At 54.4% G+C, this 20,851-nt stretch overlaps 1 protein-coding gene across 8 annotated transcripts in view; it reads left to right on the top strand.

Annotated features, from left to right (window-relative positions):
- LOC119856494 (integrin alpha-D-like) overlaps nt 1-20,851 on the top strand; it is a 73,560-nt gene that overhangs the window by 7,570 nt on the left and 45,139 nt on the right. For 3 of the 8 annotated variants that reach the window (XM_043517216.1, XM_043517215.1, XM_043517220.1), the window contains 22 exons: nt 191-344; nt 2,163-2,313; nt 2,685-2,758; nt 3,136-3,265; nt 3,421-3,569; nt 5,013-5,153; nt 5,464-5,670; nt 5,976-6,106; nt 10,647-10,804; nt 10,971-11,125; nt 11,291-11,422; nt 11,971-12,044; nt 13,251-13,392; nt 13,676-13,789; nt 15,233-15,312; nt 15,466-15,549; nt 15,701-15,779; nt 16,026-16,133; nt 16,370-16,453; nt 16,627-16,740; nt 16,909-17,001; nt 17,161-17,271. In XM_043517216.1, coding sequence (XP_043373151.1) covers nt 191-344; nt 2,163-2,313; nt 2,685-2,758; nt 3,136-3,265; nt 3,421-3,569; nt 5,013-5,153; nt 5,464-5,670; nt 5,976-6,106; nt 10,647-10,804; nt 10,971-11,125; nt 11,291-11,422; nt 11,971-12,044; nt 13,251-13,392; nt 13,676-13,789; nt 15,233-15,312; nt 15,466-15,549; nt 15,701-15,779; nt 16,026-16,133; nt 16,370-16,453; nt 16,627-16,740; nt 16,909-17,001; nt 17,161-17,271 — 2,665 coding nt within the window. Of the gene's footprint in view, nt 1-190; nt 345-2,162; nt 2,314-2,684; nt 2,759-3,135; nt 3,266-3,420; nt 3,570-5,012; nt 5,154-5,463; nt 5,671-5,975; nt 6,107-10,646; nt 10,805-10,970; nt 11,126-11,290; nt 11,423-11,970; nt 12,045-13,250; nt 13,393-13,675; nt 13,790-15,232; nt 15,313-15,465; nt 15,550-15,700; nt 15,780-16,025; nt 16,134-16,369; nt 16,454-16,626; nt 16,741-16,908; nt 17,002-17,160; nt 17,272-17,463; nt 19,257-20,851 lie in introns of those variants that run through there. The other 5 variants (XM_043517221.1, XM_043517218.1, XM_038404023.2 and 2 more) reach the window with 4 other exon arrangements.

The following is a 20,851-nucleotide window of genomic DNA, read 5'->3' as shown; positions in this document are numbered from 1 at the left end:
TTGCTGTGTGACTTTAAGCAAGTCACAGCGCCACCGTGTGCCTCAGTTTCTCCATTGGTTAAATGGAGGCAATGACAGTGGCCTCCTTTGTAAAGGACTTTGAGATCTGCAATGTCAAAGCAGTGGACGAGCGCTAGGTGTTATTATGTATCAATAACCCTCCCAGGCGTTCCCCACCCCTCTTTTCCAGGCGGGAGCTGTTCACCTCTGGGAGAGGCGCTCGGGATGAGGCCACCAAGGTTCTCATTGTGATCACAGATGGGGAGAAATACAAAGACCCGCTTTCTTATTCAGACGCCGTCCCTGAGGCTGACAAAGCTGGAATCATCCGCTACGCCATTGGGGTGAGCTGCGGCCGTGTGGAGAACTAGTAGGGATCTGAGCCCATATCCAGGTTCCCATTAGATAAGGGAGAAGACTGACCCAGGGTTCGCAAAAAGAAAAGGAGTACTTGTGGCACCTTAGAGACTAACAAATTTATTTGAGCATAAGCTTTCGTGAGCTACAGCTCACTTCATCAGATGCATCCGATGAAGTGAGCTGTAGCTCACGAAAGCTTATGCTCTAATAAATTTGTTAGTCTCTAAGGTGCCACAAGTACTCCTTTTCTTTTTGCGAATACAGACTAACACAGCTGTTACTCTGAAACCTGACCCAGGGTTGTAACTGGGTCAATGTGTGACATTTTAGGAGAGCTGGAGCTCCTCTGTTGTTCAGGTTGAGCAGAGCTTTCTAGTTAAAGGTTGGGTTTTCTGCCTGCCCTACAGTCCACATGCTGACTCAGATTGCCATGAAATTTGGAATTCCTCATGGGGTCACAGGTTAGGATTTGGGGTCACTTGAACTAGGGACTCCTGACATACAGCCTCCCAGTTAAACAGCAAAATCAGCTGGTTCTAATATTTTTTTCTCCACACACCTGGGGCTCAAACAACGGCTCTGATCCTCCCCAAACTGGTGTCAGTCACTTGACATTTATCTCCTTGAAACTGCTGAGCCAAAGAGATTGAAATGAGCATCAGTAACAGGATAAAGGGCAAGTCTACGCAACAAACTTAAGTCGACTTAAGTTATGTTGTCACACAGCCACCTCAGTAATTCAATCATTTTTTCATGTCCACATTATCCTCCTTCTGCTGGTGGTGTGCGTCCTCACCAGGAGCGCTTGTACCGACTTAACTGTCAGTGTGGGGCATGGTGGGGCACTGACAGCCAGTGCCCCCAGGCGATATAAGCAATGTGGTGCCTATGTGGACATTGCACCGACCTGACTACATTGAGTTAAGTGCACCGGCTCTTGCGGAAGTGGAGTTATGAAGTCGGTGTGGTGGACAAGTTACATGGGTGGGAGCTACATTTTAGCGAGGCCTCTTACAGAGTTAGGTCGACGTAGGCCTTACATCAACAAACTCGGGTTTAGAATCATAGATTCCCAGGCCACAAGTGACTTTTGCAGTCATCAAGTCTGAGCTCCCGTGGAGCACAGGCCAGAGAACTGCCCCAAATAATCCCTGCTGAAACCAGAGCAGATCTCTTAGAAAACCAGCCAGTCTTGAGATAAAAATTGCCAGGGATGGAGAATCCACCATGGCCCATGGTGAGCTGCTCCAATGGTTAATTCCCCTCACGGTTAAACCTGACACCTTCTTTCCAATCAGAATGGGTGTAAATTCCGTTTCCAGCCATTGGATCTTGTTTGACTTTTGTCTGCTGCTTATGTTGGGCCCAGCGACCGAGAGGTGCCTGACGCCACCTCTGAACTGACTGCACACAACCCACCCAGACTAGCGCAGTGGTCCTGGCCCTTCACCCTTGCCCTGAGGTGTCCCCCGGAGACATTGCCCACACTCACCCCTCACTATGCCCTGGAGGTTGAGTCATGCAGGGCCCCAGAGTGCTGACAATCCCCATGGCAAGGAGACCCCTGTGCCCCGCTGCTGGTACAACCGACACAACTCAGTGCTGAAATGAGGCAGGCTCCATAACTCTAGGCTCCAGCGAGCCACCACCCCCCATTCACCAGAGCGGCACATGGCGCTGGCTGAGCCGTGCCTCTCTCTGACCCAGCAGGGCTCGTGGCGGGTGGCTGTTGGCCCAGGTTTCTGGGCTGTGACTGACGCCCATGCCCTGGTCTTTCCTGTACCTCCCTCTATGCCGTGAAGGTTGGTGAGGCCTTCTCCAGTGACACTGCCCAACAGGAGCTCCAGGAGATCGCCTCTGAGCCGACCAATGAGCACGTCTTCCGGGTGGACAATTTCGATGCCCTCCAGGGTATCCAGAACCAGCTGCAGGAGAAGATATTCGGTATCGAAGGTACCAAAGCCAGGGGAGGGCCGCACTGGCCCTGGGGCTCTAGAAATGGGTTTTCAAGGCCGAGATGGGACGGGGAGCTGCTGGGAATCCAGAGCCCAAATAGGCCCCAAATATTCTCTTTCCCCATGCAACATGTATCCATTAATCTTCCTCCCTAAATGTCCCTGATGCCTTTCTCATCCGGGGGCCCTCAGGCAGGGGACTGGCTGGCTCAAGGGGCTGAGGAATGGGATATGGGGCCTTTTCTCTAGGGGGCCCTGGATCCAATCCAGCCTCGAGGTGGGGAGAAGGGCTGGCTCAGGGAATGGGACACGGGGCCTTTACTGTCTCTGATGATCTCTCCTGTGTCTGTCTGTCTGTCTCTCCCCCAGGCACCCAGTCCCAGAGCGGCAGCTCCTTCCAGCTGGAGATGTCCCAGGAAGGATTCAGCTCCCTGCTGTCCCCTGTGAGTGATGCCTGGCCCCAGGGTTTGTCCCATGCTGACGTGCGCTGGGGCCCTGATGGCGCTTTCAAGCTAAGAAGGAGCTGGTTGGCTTAGTGCTTGCAGGGGAGACAACCCTTAACTAGCCCAGAGTCCTGCGGGAGCAGTGCAAGGGGCACCCCCCCTCACACTCACGGCAGACACTAGGGGGCTCTATGCTGCAGCGAGTGGTGTGGGGGCCCAGTAGGGGGTGCTCACTCCCCTGGCCATCAGCACTGACCCCAGTATCCCAGCACGATGCTAGGGGGCGCTGTGCTGTAGGTGGTGGCCTTGTCTAGTAAATACGTGCTGTGCTGTCCGTTCCCTGTAATCAGTCCCCTTTGCCGTGCCTGTCGATTTAGGAGGGGCCTGCGCTGGGAGCGGTGGGAGCCTATGACTGGTCCGGTGGGATATACCTGTACAGGAGCAGCGGGAAGCCGAGCTTCATCAACGTATCCAGAACCTCCGCTGACATGAATGATGCTTATCTCGGTAAGAACAAACCCACCGAGCTTCCCTTACCTATTTAAACAGCCCCCGCACCTCGCCCCAGAGGTGGCTGCATCTCAGTTCTGGGAAAGTTCTGTGCAGCCCTGTTGTAAGGATGTTTCCCATCTCACCTCCCCACGTCCCTCTCTTCCTTTGAGGTTATTCATCTCAGGTCATCACAGCCAATGGGCAAAGCAGCTACGTGGTCGGGGCCCCTCGCTACCAACATGCCGGCAAAGTCGTCCTGTTCAGCCGGGATACCAAGGGTGGGAAATTGACACCCAGATCAGAGGTGCTGGGAGAGCAGGTATGGGGAGAGTTACTGGTAATATGGAGTGTGGGTGTGAGAGAGGGAGGGCTGGAGGAAGCCTGTAAGATTTTGACATTGTGTAATATTTGTGTTTGTATTCACCTTCAGGAACGATTCAGTCAGAGAGCCTCAGGGAGGGGATAAACTTGACTGGTTTAGGGAATTGCACCACAGCTGACATTCAGCATCTCTCCAATATCCCACTGCTGTTACCTTCACTTATAGTCTAGATAGAGCTCATGAGACCGATACAGACAGAGGCCTAGACATACCAAGGGACTTAAGCGTTGTGATGCTGCAGGGAGGCACCTACCCCTGCCAGTGATCCATGAATGGGGGGAAGATAGGTGCTCTTCCACCTAGCTCAAATGTCGGGCCTCATCCAGTAGGCAGGCGCAGAGCCACGACGATCTTCACAAACCAGCCGGAGGAGAAGAGGGAAGGTCTCCCTTATAGATAGCGATTAGATTTCTCACCTAGGACATGAACAACCCCTGGTTGAGTCCCTGCTTTGCCTGATGAGGAAGAAGGCTTTAACCAGGGCTCTGCTGTCTCTCAGGGAGTGCCCTGACCACTGGGCCTTCGGGTGGTTGTGATTTGGACACATTGTGCAGCCCAACTGATATTTAATTAGTGAATTAAAGTGGAATAACTTTAACAGGCAAGACCGAGGGAGCCCACAGCTCAGGGGTTAGGACATTGACTTAAGAAATAGCAGACCCCTGTTCAAGTCCTTCTCCTCTGACCACACGTACCAGATGGTTCCCTACAGGTGAGGAGCGTTTGTCTTCCCCCAGTTTGTGGATCATGCTGGGGTGTGGTGGGAAATGGGCAACTGGCTGCTTAGAGTAAGACAGGAGTGCACATTCCCTGCCCTTGAGGCAGCAACATAAGGAGCTTCTACTGCAAAAACATAGGCACCAGGTCAGGTTAGGCACCTAAAGGGGTCAGCAGCAGCCGTGCAGAGGTTTTGTGAATCATAGTGCACCTAAGTCTGGGGGTTAGGCACATAAGCATCTTTGTGGATCTGGGCCAGAGAGACTCAGGCAAGGAAAATGACGTTGCTAGTGATATTAGCAGTGTTCGAAAAGGATCACACTACACTAATGAAGTGAATTTCTCCAAGATCTAACTGCCTATACATTCCAGCTGAACAGAACTTATAAGAGTGACTCAGTCAGTGAATAAACTTTACTCATGCTAGCACAACCTCTAAAAAGAATTGCACCACAACTAGCATTCAGCATCTCTCCAAGATCTAACTGCCTATTTGTTCAAGAACACTTTCAGCGATAGCGCCACCGGCCATGCAGTGAGAGGGTGAGACTAAGGCTGGAATGAGTATTGGGACTGAATCCTTATCCCCATAGGGTGAGAAGGGTCCCGGTGGGAGAAGGAGGAGGTGACTAAATTAAAGGGGTGACTTATCTGCCTCTCCAGATTGGCTCATATTTTGGGGGTACACTGTGCGCTGTGGACCTCGACAGAGATGGGAACACGGACCTGGTTCTAATCGGAGCCCCCATGTACCATACACCTCTGAATGGGGGGCGTGTCTCTATCTGCCTGATTAACTGGCCGGTAAGAAAGAGGATGGAGCCAGGGGGAAGATGGATGGCCTGTGGGGTGGTTCTTTGCCTGTACTGCCATGGGGTTGTGATGCTGGGACAATTAGCATGGCAGTAGCAGGCGCGGTGCTCCAGCAAGTAGGAGGGAGGGATCATTAGGGGAAGCTTTTCCCTGCCAGTCAGAGCTGGCCCCGATGCCCCAGAGCGATGCCAAGGGGCGCTATGTTGCAGAGAGAGGGAAAGGGGGTCAGTGAGGGGGTTTCTCTCTGCTGACAGTCAGTGCTGAACCTTTCCCCATGTGCCTTTTTGGATGGGACCTGCAGAGGGTGACGCTGATCTGCAGGAAGACACTGCAGGGGCAGACGGGGCAGGCGTTTGGGCGCTTCGGGGCCAGCATGTCTGAAATCGGGGACATCAGCGGGGACGGATGGAGAGATGTGGCCATCGGGGCCCCCATGGAGAGCGACAATAGCGGGGCCTTGTACATCTTCCATGGGGAAAAGGGAGGCCTCAATCCCCAGTATAGACAGGTGAGCCCAGCTCCTGTGGGGAGGGGTCACCACAAAGCCCGAAGAGACATGATCGGGCCCCACAGCCCCCAAGTGCCGATTAGCCTGTAGCTGCCGCTTTCCCATCCCTCACCCTCCACTGCCCCCTAGTGCCCATTGTACAGTACAGCCGCCCCTTTCCCACCCCTCACCCTCCGCTGCCCCCTAGTGCCCATTGTACAGTACAGCCGCCCCTTTCCCATCCCTCACCCTCCGCTGCCCCCTAGTGCCCATTGTACAGTACAGCCGCCCCTTCCCCAACCCTTACTACTCTCTCTGCCCCACAGCGCATCGAGGGGTCACAGTTTCCCAGCAGGCTGCACTACTTTGGCCAGGCCGCCAGTGGCGGGACAGACCTGACGGGGGACGGACTGCCAGACATCGCGGTGGGGGCACAAGGGCAGGTCCAGCTGCTGAGGTGAGTTACTCTGTATCGTTGCACGGCTCCACATGGCAGTCTCAGGCCTTGTCTACACTACAGAGTTTTTTTGATAGAAGTTATGTCAGTGATTGAGAAGCGCTATAATTACATCGCTATTGCATGTTCACACTACGCTCCTTGTGTCGGCAGAGCACATCCACACTTGGTGCTCTAGCATTGACAGTGAGAGCAGGGCACTGTGTGGGTACCTATCCCAGTGTGCGACTCGCCACATTCTGCAGCTAGGAAGTGTGGGAAGGCGGAGTGGATCGCAGCGCCTCATGGGTGCTAGGTCAACATCCCATGATGCACTATTTTCTGTCCCAGCATTCCATGGGCTTCCGACCAATTTTAGCGGCATTTTTAACACCCCCTGTTTACTGTGCGCCCGCCATCTCTGTGTGAAAGGATGGATCCCGCAATGCTCTCTACTGTTGTGATCACTGTTATGAACACATCGGAGCTGGTCAGGCAGTACATCATGAGCACCCAATCTGTACATCAATAGAAAGGGGTACTTCTCTGAGGAACTGCAGACACTTGTTGATCACTGCAGGCATTTCAATGACATCAGCACAGGGTGGTCCAGGAAGGCGCATGACACACGCATCTTAAAGAACACTGGTCTGTACAGAAAGGTGTAAGCAAGGACTTTCTTTCCACACCAGAAGATTCCAGTGGGGGATTTTGAAATGCCCACAGTGTTCCTGGGAGACCCAGCCTACCCCTTACGCCCATGGCTCATGAAGCCTTACTTGGGAAAACCTGGACAGCAGCAAGGAGCTCTTCAACAATAGGCTGAGTAGGTGCAGAATTATCCTGGAATGTGCTTTGGCAGGTTAAGAGCGCGCTAGCGATGCCTTTCTGGCAGGTTAGATCTAAGTGAGAAAAAGAATTCAATGGTCATAGCTGACTGCTGACTGAGGCAAGATTTTGAGATTGCGAACCAGCAATGTGAATTTCTGTACAGCAATCTGCCATGCTTCATTAAACTCAATTATCTTATTTGACCTAGCACTTGCGTTGATTCCTGACTGGGATTTCTAGTAAGCAAATGATTAGAATGCATGTAAATATTACTAGCAGCAACAATCACTATGTGTAGGCATGGGCGGTCGGTGAACCGGGGGCTCGGGATGCTATCCCCTAGTCTAGCTCACCCCTTCTACTCAGGGCTCTACCCCTCCCATCCCACCCTTCCCTGCCAGAGCCCAGAGCCCCCCCTGCTCCCACACACACACAGAAGCCCTGAGCGCCAGGCGGGTGATGCAAGCACCGGCTCCAGCTGTCTGGCGTCCCTGGCTGCAGGCCAGCCCCCCCAGCCCCAGCCCCAGGGCTCCTCTGTCACTTTTATCATCCTCTCATGGGCCTTTAGAATGCGCTCCTCATATCTCTTTCTGTCCCATCTTTCCATTTCTCTCAGTACCATGTGTTCTTTTTTTTCTGACTCAGAGGATTGGAGCACCTCTCTGAACACATCCTCCTTGCTCCACCTTGGTTGCTTCCTTATCTGGAGGAGGTGCTCTGCCGGTGTGTAGTGGGGACCCCTGAATGCCACATCTGCAGATGCATAAAAAACAATACACAGAAGCCTGATAGTTAGTTCACGCACAGCATTGAATCATTACAGTAAAATACACCTCTTGTAACATAGCAATCACTTTCTCAATGTCCCTTGGCAAGCACACATCTCAACGAACACCCTAAACAAGGTGAGTATGGCCTAGGTGGAGGGTGGTCATTCAAAATGGGGCAAAGGGTGTTGATGATGCTATCAGAGGATCAGTGAAGGGGACTGTGGAAAATATTGTAAATTCTGCCACCATTTTCCACAAGTGGGTGTCATTGAAGCTGATATCTCATTCCTGAGGGTAAGCAAGGGCGCATCTACTGCCTGCATCCAGGTTCAGACCAGGTCCCTATGCTGCTCACCTGTGTGCCTCTTTGGTCCCTGCACAAGTGATTGCCGAGTGGTGCGGGAAAATTTCCTACAATGGGGAAGGAACAAAGCAGCTCTGCCAAGGAACCTTTGGCAGAGAATTGGCAAAACCTCCAGGGTAGTTTCCTAGAGATCTCTCTGGAGGATTCTCATGAAATCTAGGTGTGCATCAGCACCCTGTTCTGCTGCACTGCTAAGCTGCACAGGGAAAGCTAGTCTTGCACATTTCTCTCTCTTCCTTCACCCACCGCTACAGTATGCAGAGCAAAGGACAGCTGTCCGCCATGTAATGGAGCAGTATCTGCTCAAACAGATCACTCACTGGGGGTCTCCTCTCCTGCATCATGCTCACCGGAGACAGACTTCTGGGACTGGCTACACCCCTCTGGAGTGGAAAAGAGTTCCTGACTCACCATGGAACCGGACGACCCTGCCATGGGGTCCAAAGCGTCCTCCAACTTGACCTCCTCATCCACCACTTCGTCCTCAGGGATAGGTCCACTTTCCATTCCCTCCCGCCCCACCAAAGTGTCCACGGGGCTCTTGGTGGTGGAGGTGGGGTTGCCACCTAGGATGGTGTCCAACTACTTGTAGAAGCGGCAGCTCTTTGTTGCAACACCGGAGTGAGGGTTTGCCTCCCTTGCCTTCTGGTACGACTGCCTCAGCTCCTTTATCTTCGCTCTGCACTGCACCATGTCCCGATTTGTAGCCCTTCTCACATATGCCATGAGAAATCTGCCCGTAGGTCTTGAAGTTGTGGCTGCAGAGCAGCGGGGTTCGAACCGCTGATTAGAGCGGTCAAGTCGTAGATTTGACAAATTTCTAGTCACACAGAACTGAATGCCTCCCCCTTCCCCAAAGCCCCGCCCCCGCTCACTACATTCTCCCTCCATCAGTGCCTCGCTCTCCCCCACCCTCACTCACTCTCACTGTGCTGGGGCAGGAGTTGGGGTGCAAGAGGGGGTGAGGGCTCTAACTGGGGATGCGGGCTCCAAGGTGGGGCCAATAATGAGGGGTTCAGGATACGGGAGGAGACTTGTCCTGGGGCAGGGAGTTGGGGTGTGTGAGGGCTCCGGCTGTGGTGCAGGCTCTAGGGTGCGGCTGGGGATGAGGGGTTTGGGGTGTAGGGGGGGCTCCAGGCTGGGGTGTGGGGTTGAGAGATTTGGAGTGAGGGAGGGGGCTGTGGGTTGAGGCAGAGGGTTGGGGTGCAGGAGGGGGTGAGGGCTGTGGGCTGGGGGTGCTGGCTATGGGGTGGGGACGGGGTGAGGAGTTCAAGGTGTGGGAGGGAGCTCTGGGCTGGGGCAAGGGATTGGGGTGCAGAGGGGGGTGAGGGCTCTGGGCTGGGGGTGCTGGCTCTGGGGTGGGGCTACAGATGAGGGGTTTGGAGTACAAGAGGGGGCTCTGGATGGGGGGGCTCGGGGCTGGGGCACGGGGTTGGGAATCAGGATTGGGGCATGGACTGACCTCTGGCGGCTCCTGCTCAGCAGTGCAGTGGGGGTGGGGGGAAGGGGTTAAGGCAGGCTCTCCTACTTCCATGCGCACCCCAGAAACAGCTAGCAGGTCCGGGTCCTAGGTGGGGGGGCAGGAGGCTTCACACACCACTCTTGTGACCAGCACCACCCCCCCGCCTCTCCCCGCAGCTCCCATTGGCCGGGGAGCGCAGAGCCAGCACTCAGAGAACGTGCCCCCCGCCCCAGAGGCCGGACCGTCTGGCAAATTCTGGGGCGCAGCGCGGTGCCAGCCAGGAGAAGAAGGGACTAGCCTGCCTGAGAGCCGCAGCACCACCGACCGGACTTTTAACGGCCACCTGGTCAGCGGTGCTGACTGGAGCCGCCAGGGTCCCTTTTCAACCGGTTGTTCCATTTGAAAATCGGACACCTGGTCACCCTATCAGGAAGGGCATTGTGGGAGACCTCCTGGGGGCCAATTATAGCAACATGACCAAGCGCAGTCTTTACACTAAGAAAAGGAGTACTTGTGGCACCTTAGAGACTAACAAATTTATTAGAGCATAAGCTTTCGTGAGCTACAGCTCACTTCATCGGATGCATTTACGAAAGCTTATGCTCTAATAAATTTGTTAGTCTCTAAGGTGCCACAAATACTCCTTTTCTTTTTGCAAATACAGACTAACACGGCTGCTACTCTGAAACCAGTCTTTACACTGGCACTTTGTCGACAAAACTTTGACGCAAAAAGCTCGATGCCTCTCGTCGAGGTGGTTTTACGTTGTCGGCAAAACAGGAGAGTTTTGTCGCCATAAGTCCCATTGTAGTGTGTAAACCTCCAGTGTTTTGTGGACAAATGCTGCCTTTTGTAGAAAAAATCTCTGTATTGTAGACAAGGCCTTAGGATGCTGTCTGAGTGTGAGTGTCTGTGACTGCTGTCCCCAGCTGGAGAATGGCACAATGACAGCTCTGCTGCTCCCTTCTCTGCCCCCCAGCATCTCCTTTAGCAGAGCTGCGTGTCCATAACCCATCTCCCTGGGGTGCTGTGAGCACATCCAGGCTGGGTGGGAGGCTCAGGGGAGGGAGGGGGCCTGGGCCTGGCCCCATTGCAGAAAGCAGCTGGGAGACAGTTCTGTTCCTCCCATGGCAGGTCCCGGCCAGTGCTCAGAGTCGGGGTCTCCATCAGCTTCCAACCCCCCACGATCCCAACCTCAGCTTTCGACTGCCAGGGGCAGGAGCAGCTCAACACGGAAGCCAGCAGGGCAGAGGTCTGCTTCACTGTCACTAAGAGCACCAGTGACAGCCTAGGTCAGACCAAACCCACCCCCATTCCCCTCCCCTCTGAACGAGCCAGTCCCCTGTCCTGGGGATGGATCGGAACCAGCACTTCCTAGAAGGGCAAAGCCCTGTGTCCAATTTCCCCTTGAAGTTCCTGCTCTCAATTTCTCTGTCCCTCGTTTCCCCTTCCCCGTAGGTAACAGGATCTCCAGCATCATCCAGTACCGCCTGGCTCTGGACCCCGGGCGGACGAAGATCCGAGCCGCCTTCGAGTCCACCGGCCCTGTCCTGAGCAGAGAACTGCGGCTCGGCATCAAGACGAGATGTGAGATGTACCGGATAATGTTTCCTGTGAGTGTTGGGGAGTCCTAACCCCTTCCCCTCCTACTGTGTCTGCCCCTCCAACTCTGCTCCTTGCTCCCAAATAACCCAGAGAACAAACCTCTCTCCTGGTTCCACCCAGCCCCCAGCCCCCCTTTCCCTTCAGGGGCCCGGCATGTCTCTCTGTCTCCCCAGCTCTGCCCAGAGGACACCCTGACCCCCATCACCCTGCGTCTCAACTACACCCTGATAGGGGAGCCCATCTCTACCGCTAGCAACCTCAAACCCATCTTGAGCGAGGACTCTGCGACAGTGTCTGCAGGCTTGGTAAGCTGCCAGAGCCAGGCCCCGCAGGGGGTCTGCTGCAAGGATCGAACCAGTAACCGTGGGGTTTGAAAGCAAGAGTCTGGAAAATTCAGAGGCAGCAGCCACTCGAGGGTGACAGATGGATGCTAAGTTTGCCTTGGCATCTCCCCTCCATGGGAACATTCCAACTTCTCCTCAAAGCTGCCAAAATTTCTGTCCAAAATCCCAAATATTTTGGCTAAAAAAAAATGTTTACGAAACAATTGTCAATATTTATTTTGGGTAGTGCCCCCTAGAGGGGAAAGATCCCATGTCCTGTTCCCCATGCCCCTGAGCCGGCCAGTCCTCCAGCCGTGGCACTCCTAGAAGTGTGAAACTGCCACTGGGCAGAGGGTGAGGAGGAAGGGCTGGGGGGGCTGATGATCGGTTTAGCTGTCCCCCAGTGCAGGGGGCTGCGAGGTGCTGGGATAACAGGAGGGTCCCTGGGTCCCCGCAGTGTCACTCTGGCAGGTGGTGCTGCAGACCCCTCCCCACTCACTCTGATCCTGCTCTCCTGGGTCTCCAACCAGCTCCCGTTTCAGAAGGACTGTGGCACAGATGACCGCTGCGATGACCAGTTAGAAATCTCCTTCAATTTCTCTGGGTAAATGACTGAATCCTCCACCAAAAACACCTACCATGGTGGGACACATTTGGCTTGATCACGCTTCGGATCTTCAACATCCAGCTGGAGATATTGTTAGATTTCCAGTGCTGATGGATGGGGGGTGTGAAGGGTTGCCCCCTCCCAGTCTGGGGTGCCCCTTGATGTACTGGGGATAACACTGAGCCCACCGGTTCCACCAGCCTGGGCTCCCTTACACTGTTCTGCTGAGCCAGGCCCTCAAGCCTCCTCCAGCACACACCCAGGTAGGGACACACCCAGCTGCAGAAAGACACAGACACTGAAATCAGTGCATGGGAAGAATCAGCTCAGGAATTGTCCGGCACGCAAGTACACACAAGAGTGTAAACCCAAAATTGTATTGTCTTGCGCTACTCAGAACTGTACAGTGTAAGCTCATGAAAATCACCCCCTCCCTCAATGTGGAGGAAGATATGCACAGCTTTTTACCCCCCAGTTATGACTTGCACAAACTGGTTTAGAGAAAACAAACACATGTTTAATAACTACAAAGGATAGATTTTAAATGATTATAAGGGATAGAAAACAGATCAAAGCAGATTACTGAGCAAATAAAACAAACATGCAAACTAAGGTTAATACACTAAAGGAACTGGCTACGACTAGTAATTTCTCACCCTAAATGTTGTTTTAAGCAGATTGCAGAGTTTCTTGTAGACAAACCGCTCTTGCTTGCAGCTTAGAACCCCAGCTATTCCTTTCACAGGCCAGACACCTTCTAGCCTGGGTCCAGTCCTTTCTTCCCCAGATCAATGTTAGTATTTTCAGCAGTCATCTTGGGCAGGGATTTAGTGAAGAACCAGCCCTGATAAACTCACTTCCCTGCCTTATATAGGATTTACATGTGGCGGGAATCCTTTGTTTCCCTGTTTGAGCCCCATCCCCAAACAAATAGGAAAATCACATTCAGTAAATCATCACCTTTCCAATGATACCGCACGTGACCCATCTTGCATAAAATACAAATTAGTTATGCCATATTCATATCACAACAGTAGCTCTATGAAGAATATGCGGCATAGTGTCACAGGGTGCACTGCTGTGGGGAAGATGCTCTGTTGGAAGCTCACAGAGCTGGTGTCCCCGGCTGGGTACTGCTAGAAGAAGTTCACAGAGCGTCCAGGGCACTGCCCTGAGGAAGCTCACCCCTTTTTCCCCACTTAGCTTGAGCACCCTGGTGGTGGGCGTCACCCCCGAACTCAACACCACCGTCTCCATCCAGAATCATGGGGAGAATTCCTACAGCACCAGTGTGCGATTCTTCTTCCCGGCCGCGCTGTCCTACCGCCGGGTGCTGCTGCTCCAGGTACCCCAACGAACACCAGGCATGAGGGGCAGGCTCTGCAGTGGGGACCTGTGCTGCAGGGAGTGGACAGGGAGCTCAGCATGGGGCGCTGTGCTACAGGGAGCAGGTGGGGGGGGTCGATAGGGGAGCAGAGTTGCGGGGGGGGGGCTCGGCGGGGGGTGCCAAGCTGCAGAGAGCGGGCTGGGGGGAGCTCGGCAGGGGTGCTGAATTGCAGGGAGTGTGCAGGGGGCTTGTCAGGGGTGCTGTGGTCTACGTCTCTCACTGGCTGGTCTCTCATGGTCAGTCTAACAGGAGGGCCGTGGCCGTTAAGTGCAGCTCGGCCGTGGGCTCCGAGGAGCAGACTCAGAGGAACAGCACCTGCCACGTCAACCACCCCATCTTCGGGAGTGGAGCTGAGGTAGGGATGGGCCCTGGCCTCAGCCCTGGCATGTGAACTCCTCAGGTGTGAGCTAGGGTTGCCAGGCATCCGGTTTTTGACTGGAACGAGCGGTCGAAAAGGGACCCTGGCAGCTCCGATAAGCACCGCTGACTGGGCTGTTAAAAGTACAGTTGGCAGTGCGGCGAGGCGAAGCCAGGTCCCTGCCTGCCCTGGCTCCACGGGGCTCCTGGAAGTGGCCAGCACGTCTCTGAAGTCCCCTGAGGCAGGGGAGATCAGGGAAGCTCTGTGCACTGGCCCCCCCCTCTGCCAGTGCCGCCTCTGCAGCTTCCATTGGCTGGGAACCACAGCGAATGGGAGCTGTGGGGGCGGCGCCTGCGGGCAGTGGTAGCGTGCACTGCACAGAGCTGCCTACCCACGCCTCCGCCTGGTAGCCCAGACCTTTCGGGAGCAGCATGGAGCCAGGGCAGGCAGGGAGCCTGCCTTAATCCCACTGCACTGGTAACTGGGAGCTGCCTGAGGTTAGCGCCACCTGGCCAGAGCCCGCACCCCAAACCCCCTCCTGCAGCCTAGCTCCCTACTCCAGGTCAGATCCCCCTCCCACACCCTAACTCCCTCCCAGACCCTGCACTTCATCCTCCTGCTCCAGCCCTGAGACCCCTTCAGCACCCAAGCTCCCTCCAAGAGCCCACACCTCGAACCTCCTCCTGCACCCCAACACCCTGCCCCAGCCCCCACACTCTCCCACACCCTGAACTCCTCATTTCTGACCCCACCTCAGACCTTGCATCCCCAGCTGGAGCCCTCACCCCCTCCCACACCCCATTTCCCTGCCCCAGCCCAGTGAGTGAGGGTGGGGAATGGTGAGCAGCTGAGGGATGGGGGCTGGAGTGAGTAGGGGCGGGACCTCAGAAAAGGGGTGGGGAAGGGGAGGGGGAAGGGTGTTCGGTTTTGTGCAATTAGAAAGTTGGCAACCCTAGTGTGAGCCCAGCTGGGGGCAGAGAGGGGCAGTTCCCTGGGGTCAGCCCAGCCCGTGACAAGTGATGTGCTGGGGAAAGCGCCTCGGGGAGCCCAGCGAGTCAGTGCAAACAGAGCCCTGAGGTCACTCCGGGGCTGGGGTCAGGCCCTGCCAGGGCTGCAAACCAAGGGCTAGACTTTGGGGGGCTGGAAATCAGGCCTCTCTGGGGGGGGGAGAAGGGGAGGGGCTGTTCCCTCCCCCATTTGGGGTCCTAATAAGGATGGTTAAAGGGGTGTTGCCATGGCACGGAGTGGGTTGAGGTCTCTGGATCCCAAACCAGATTAGTGCTGTCTGTGGACAGGGACAGGGTCATGTTAACACCTTTGCCTCCATCTCAGTTCATAAAACAGTCCCCCTGGTCCCCTGTGCCTCCCCCACACACCCGCAGTCTCTGGCTGTTCCCCAGGCCCTGAGCCCAGCAGCTCTCACCCTCGTGTGTTTTCCAGGCCGTCTTTGTCGCCACCTTCGACGTCTCCTCTGAGGCTGACCTGGGGGACAGGCTGCCGATCACGGCCAAGGCCAGCAGGTGAGGGGGCCGTGCAGGGCCAGGGGGCGGGGTGGGGGCAGTGGGAGGGGGCCGTGCACGGAGCAGGGCAGGGCAGACTGTGGGGCAGCCTCCCTGCCCAGTTATCTGCCTGCGTCTCCTCACGTCTCTCCCCTTTGCCCTCCCCTCCCCCAGTGACAATGGCGGCCCCATCACCGAGCGCATGATTCACCAGGCGGAGCTGCCGGTCAAGTACGGCATCTTCGTCATCCTCACCAGGTAGGTGAGTGCGGAGACAGAGGGGAGAGCGCCCCCTGCTGGGCCCCCCTCCCCGCTTCCTGCAACACAGCGCCCCCTCCCACCGCCACTCTCCAGCCCCATCCATCACACTCCCGTCTCCCTCCTTCCTTCCGTCCTTTTCCTCCCCCAGCCTCGAGGAGTCGACCAAGTACGTCAACTTCTCCGCCACGGAGGCAGGGACAAGTGAGCCAGTGACACATCGGTACGAGGTGAGGCCGGCGGCACAGAGTGCGAGGGGGGAGATGGGGCAAGAGGGAGGGAGTGGAAGTGGTTGAATGGGATCTAGTGGGTTAGAGCATGGAGGGGTAGGGTGGGGTGGGCAGGGAGCCAGGACTCCTGGGTTCTATCCCCAGCTCTGGCAGGGGAGTGGGGTCTGCGGGTTAGAGCCGGGGCTGGGGGTCAGAGCTCCTGGGTTCTCTTCCTGCAGTGCCCTGTAGCGAGTCTGTTTCTTTCAGGTCAAGAACCTGCGGCAGCGAAACGTCCCCCTCTCGGTCATGTTCCAGTTCCCCGTGGAGCTGAGCGGGGCCCGGGTGTGGGACGCCTCTGAGGTCGTCCCCTCCAAGGTACCTGCCTCTCCCTGCCCTTGTGTGTGTGAGATGGGCCCCGTGATGCCTGCTCTGCCCTACAGCGGCCCCTGCCGGGACAGGCTGCCTGGGGGGGATAGGCCACATGTTCCCCCCCCACCGCAGCCAGCCAGTCCCCTGCCCTGGGGCCAGATTGTAGCTGGCACCCCATAGAGGGGAAAGGCCCCGTGTCCCCTTCCCGACCCTATTAACGCCGTGTCTCTCTCCCGCCCCAGCCCCAGCTGGCTCAGTGCACCAGTGAGGTGGGAACGACCAGTTCAAAGGACCTTGTGATGCAGATGAGCGAGCGCCCCCTGCTGGTGAGTGCCGGCCAGTGCGGGTCCCAGCAGCCCCGTCTCTTGGCACTAATACAGACAGTGAGTGGGGGGCTAGGCTGGAGGAGGGACCCCTGCTATGGACAGACTGAGACCCTCATGCCTAGGCTGAACCACTGCATGCCCCTGCTCACCCGGCGATATCCTTCCACCCCCAGGACTGCTCCGTGGCCACCTGTAAGAAGATCCGGTGCAGAATCGCCTCCCTGGAAATGCAGCAGCCGCTGGAGTTCATGATCAAAGGGAACGTCAGCTTCCAGTGGGTCTCCCAGGTACGAAAGCTGCCACTGCCTCCTGGCCCCAGGCAAGAGATCCCAGCGTGTGAACAGCCCCTGATCCCTGTGTGAACGGCCTGTAAATTTCTCTGGGTCTCTCTGGGATGACGCTCCGGCCTGGTTTGTGTCATTTCCAGTCAGGGACGGTGAATTTCTCTGTTCCAGACTCAGCAGCAGAAAGTGAGTCTGGTGAGCGAGGCCCGGATTGAATACGAGGAGAAGAAATACACCCAGAAGGAGGGATTTGTCCAGCGCCAGGTACCAGAGTGACTGTGCCCGGGATAGAGAGAGCATCGGGTAGTGGTTAGAGCTGGGAGCCAGGACTCCTAGGTCCTGTCCCTGCTCTGGGAGGAAGTGGGGTCTGCTTTGATACTGTCAGGACTCCTGGGTCCCCATCTCACAGCTCCTCTCCCCCAGGTGCAGACGGTGGTGGAGCGCTCTGAGGTCTATAACTACCTGCCCATCATCGTGGGCAGCAGCGTGGGGGGCCTGATCCTGCTGGCTCTCATCACTGCAGCCCTCTACATGGTGAGTGGGGCAGGGTTCTATGCCCTCCCCTAGAGCCCATCACCCTGGGGGAGGGGCCTGTGGCTCTCCCAGCTGGTGGCAGAGGTACAAGGATTTTTCTGTCATAGGTTCCTACAGCCCATCCCTCCTGCTCCTCCACCATGAGCCTGTCTCCGTCGGGTCTCACCATCTCCCGTCTTTGTCTCCTTCCAGCTCGGCTTCTTCCAGCGCCAGTACAAGCAGATGATGGAGGACGCTGTGGAGGACGAGGGGCCTGGCCCGACCCAGAGCGCCTCCGCTGGCAACCCCCCTGCTTCCGATGTCCCAAAACAATAGCCCTCCATGTGCCAACACCCCCAGCTTGGCCTCCCTCTGGGCTGCTCCAGATTCAGCCCCGCCCGCTTATGTTGGTCATTGGACACCCTCCCACTAACAAAATGCGTCCTCGTGCCAACTATAGCCAATTGTTACAGAAATTAGGCTTGGCCGAATTCTCTTTGTCTTTTTATAATTTTGATGGAAAATGTTGCTATTTATTTTAGGCCTTTTTTTAAAGTTCCATCGATTTTAAATTTTGATGTGGAAAATTATGGGTATATAAGCATCTTTTTTTAATCAATTCAAATTATCCCAGTTGCGGGAATTTCTGTGTGTGTGGGGGGGGTGTCGGGCCATATGTGGAGGTCAGACAATTATTTAATGGCAGTAGAGGTTGAGATTCAAAAAGTTAAAGCTTTGTAACTATGCTTGGAAGGACTGGATTTTTATCGGGAAATGTTGTATTCACCACACACACACACAAACTGCTGGCAAAATATTTCTATTGCTTATAATCAAAATTTGCAGATAAGCAAAGTAAGAATAATGCTGCTTGAGAATTTCTTAGAGTTGGATTTGAGGCTATTGACTTAGCCAAGGTCTACTCTGGGTGGGGATCGATCTAAGATACGCAACTTCAGCTACGAAAATAGCGTAGCTGAAGTCGGCGTACTTAAATCAACTTACCGCGGTGTCTTCATGGCGCTGAATTGACTGCTGCCACTCCCCCATCGACTCCACTTGCACCCCTCTTGGCGGTGGAGTACCGGAGTCGACAGGAGAGCGCTCAGGGATCGATTTATCGCATCTAGACTAGATGCGATTGTAATGATGCTGGTTCTGGCGGGACCCAACTGAGGGTACCAGTTCAGGACAAATTGCTTCAAGCAGGGCAGTTACAGCCCAAGGCTGGGGTTTTTATGCACACCAAGGCAAACCAAACCAGCCAGACAGAGAAGACTTTGGTTTTACCCCACTGGCTAACCACAAGTCACACAAGTAATTCCCTTAGACACTCCAATTTCCCAGTATCACCACCAGTGCTTCTCATTATGGGGATAAATGGTTATGAAAACCAATACCCCAGTAAAAGAAAAAAGGTTCTCTCGATCCCAAAGGACCAAGCCCCAGACCCAGATCAATATACAAATCAGATCTTACCCACAAATCACACTGTTGCCAATCCTTTAGAATCTAAAATCTAAAGTTTTATTCATAAAAGGAAAAAGATACAGATGAGAGCTAGAATTGGTTAAATGCAATCGATTACATACAGTAATGGCAAAGTTCTTGGTTCAGGCTTGCAGCAGTGATAGAATAAACTGCAGGTTCAAATTAAGTCTCTGGAGAACATCCCCAGCTGGGATGGGTCTTTCAGTCCTTGGTTCAAAGCTTCAGTGTAGCAAAGTCCCTCCAGAGGTATGAAGCAGGATTGAAGACAAGATGGAGGAGCTGCAGCAGCTTTTTATATTCTCTTGCCATGTGGTCTTTCTTCCTTTGTCCTAAAGACAAGCTGTCCATCACATGGCCTGGAAAAACCTCAGAGTTCTGTCCATAGGCAGGTCCCTGCATATCTGGCTGAGTCACAAGGCTTGTCTGCCTTCTCTCAATGGGTCATTTGTGTCACTGATAGTCTGTAATGGGCCAACAAGCAGGCTAGGCAGAGCTGAAACCAACTTGTCTGGAGTGTTCCCCAGAAGCATAGCATAAGTCTGAAACACAGACAGTATAGAGCCAATATTCATCACTTCAACTACAAAAATGATACACACGTATAGACAGTACAATCATAACCAGCAAACCATAACCTTGTCTTAGACACCTCATTTGACCCCCTTTATATAAGATTTGGTGCCACTGCAGGACCTTGGTTGCAACGATGATGTATACGGTCCCAGTTCAAGTCAATAACGTCACAGCGATAAATCGACCCCCGATAGATCGATCGATACCCGCTGATCCGGCGGGTAGTGTAGACCTGCCCTAAGTGCATTTTGACATGTGATGTTAATAATTTGTGTTTGAATAGTTATAAAGCTTGACCTTTTTAAAATCAATGCCTGTTATCATTACAGAATTAGGTTTTGATCACCACAGTAATTTTCCACAACTGAAAATTTAAATCAATAAAAATTAAAACAAAACAAAAAATGGTAAGAAATAAACATCAGTACTGTCCATGGAAGTTATTTAAAAAAATAACATTCTGCCAAGCCTATTTATAACCTTTGAAACCACAAATTGTCAATATCACATGTCAAAATGTACAAAGTAATTATCCTGCAAGACGCCCCAATGATGCTGGGATGGCCACACGTTTTCTACACAGTAAGGTGGGACTCTAGTTAGCTCACCAGGAGCATCGTTTGTTCTTTGTCTTGCGGCACATTTGGATTGTTATCACCGGAAATGATGTGCCGTTGGCTGGATGCCTGTGTGGTGAGACTGATGTTTGCTAACAATTACCGCTAAAAATCTCATTGTCCAAAGCCTACTTAAAACGCGGTCTGAGCGGGCAACAAAAATGACCCCAAAACCACCAGCCCCTCTCTGTGTATTTCTGAGTTCTGTTAGGGAATGACAGATTCTCCGAGCTGCCTGTTCTCCTACCCCGGTGAGCAACAAACAAATACGTTTGGGGACTAGAGGAGATGTTCAGTGGTGAACAGGGGTGAGGCCGCTAGCAAATGCTGTGCCCTTCCTCTAGTTATCTTACTGCTCTGGCTGCTTTCCCCACACCTGTAGCCACAGCCCTTCTGTCTTGCCAGGTAACACAGGAGCCCTTGCCTCACCCACCATGAGCCCCCACACCCAGCGCCTCCCAGGAGCCTCAACCCAGGAAGGAGCCTTCCCCCAGTCTCCCCTCCCAGCAGCCCCTGCCTCTCCCATATTGCTCCCCCCCCTCTCTGCTGGAGAGCCATGGGCCCATCTCACTTCCTGGTGCTGAGGGGAGCTGCTGCGGTTTGGCAGGCTGAGCAGGGCCCGGCATGCTGGTGTCAGCATGCTCCCAGCAATGGGTCATCCATGATAGTTACAAATTCACTGCACGTGTGGCTGCCCATGCTCGTGTCTGGCAGAGGCACATAAAACCCCAATATGTTAAATCTTTTCACTGGCAACAAGCAAGGCAGGACAAAAACTGGGCAAGCCAATTAAAAATCATCCAGGTGGCAACACTACGTAGGACCCTCCGCATCCACATCCTGATGCCCCTTGCTAAGCTTGAAACATCCCACCCAGAGCGTCCCTGGCAAGGCTGGGAGCCAGGACTCCTGGCTTCTAA

The sequence above is a fragment of the Dermochelys coriacea genome, chromosome 6 (genome assembly GCF_009764565.3).
Source record: "Dermochelys coriacea isolate rDerCor1 chromosome 6, rDerCor1.pri.v4, whole genome shotgun sequence".
Classification (NCBI taxonomy): domain Eukaryota; kingdom Metazoa; phylum Chordata; order Testudines; family Dermochelyidae; genus Dermochelys; species Dermochelys coriacea.
Note: the sequence above shows the minus strand (reverse complement) of the source record. Positions and strands in the feature narration are given on the sequence as shown.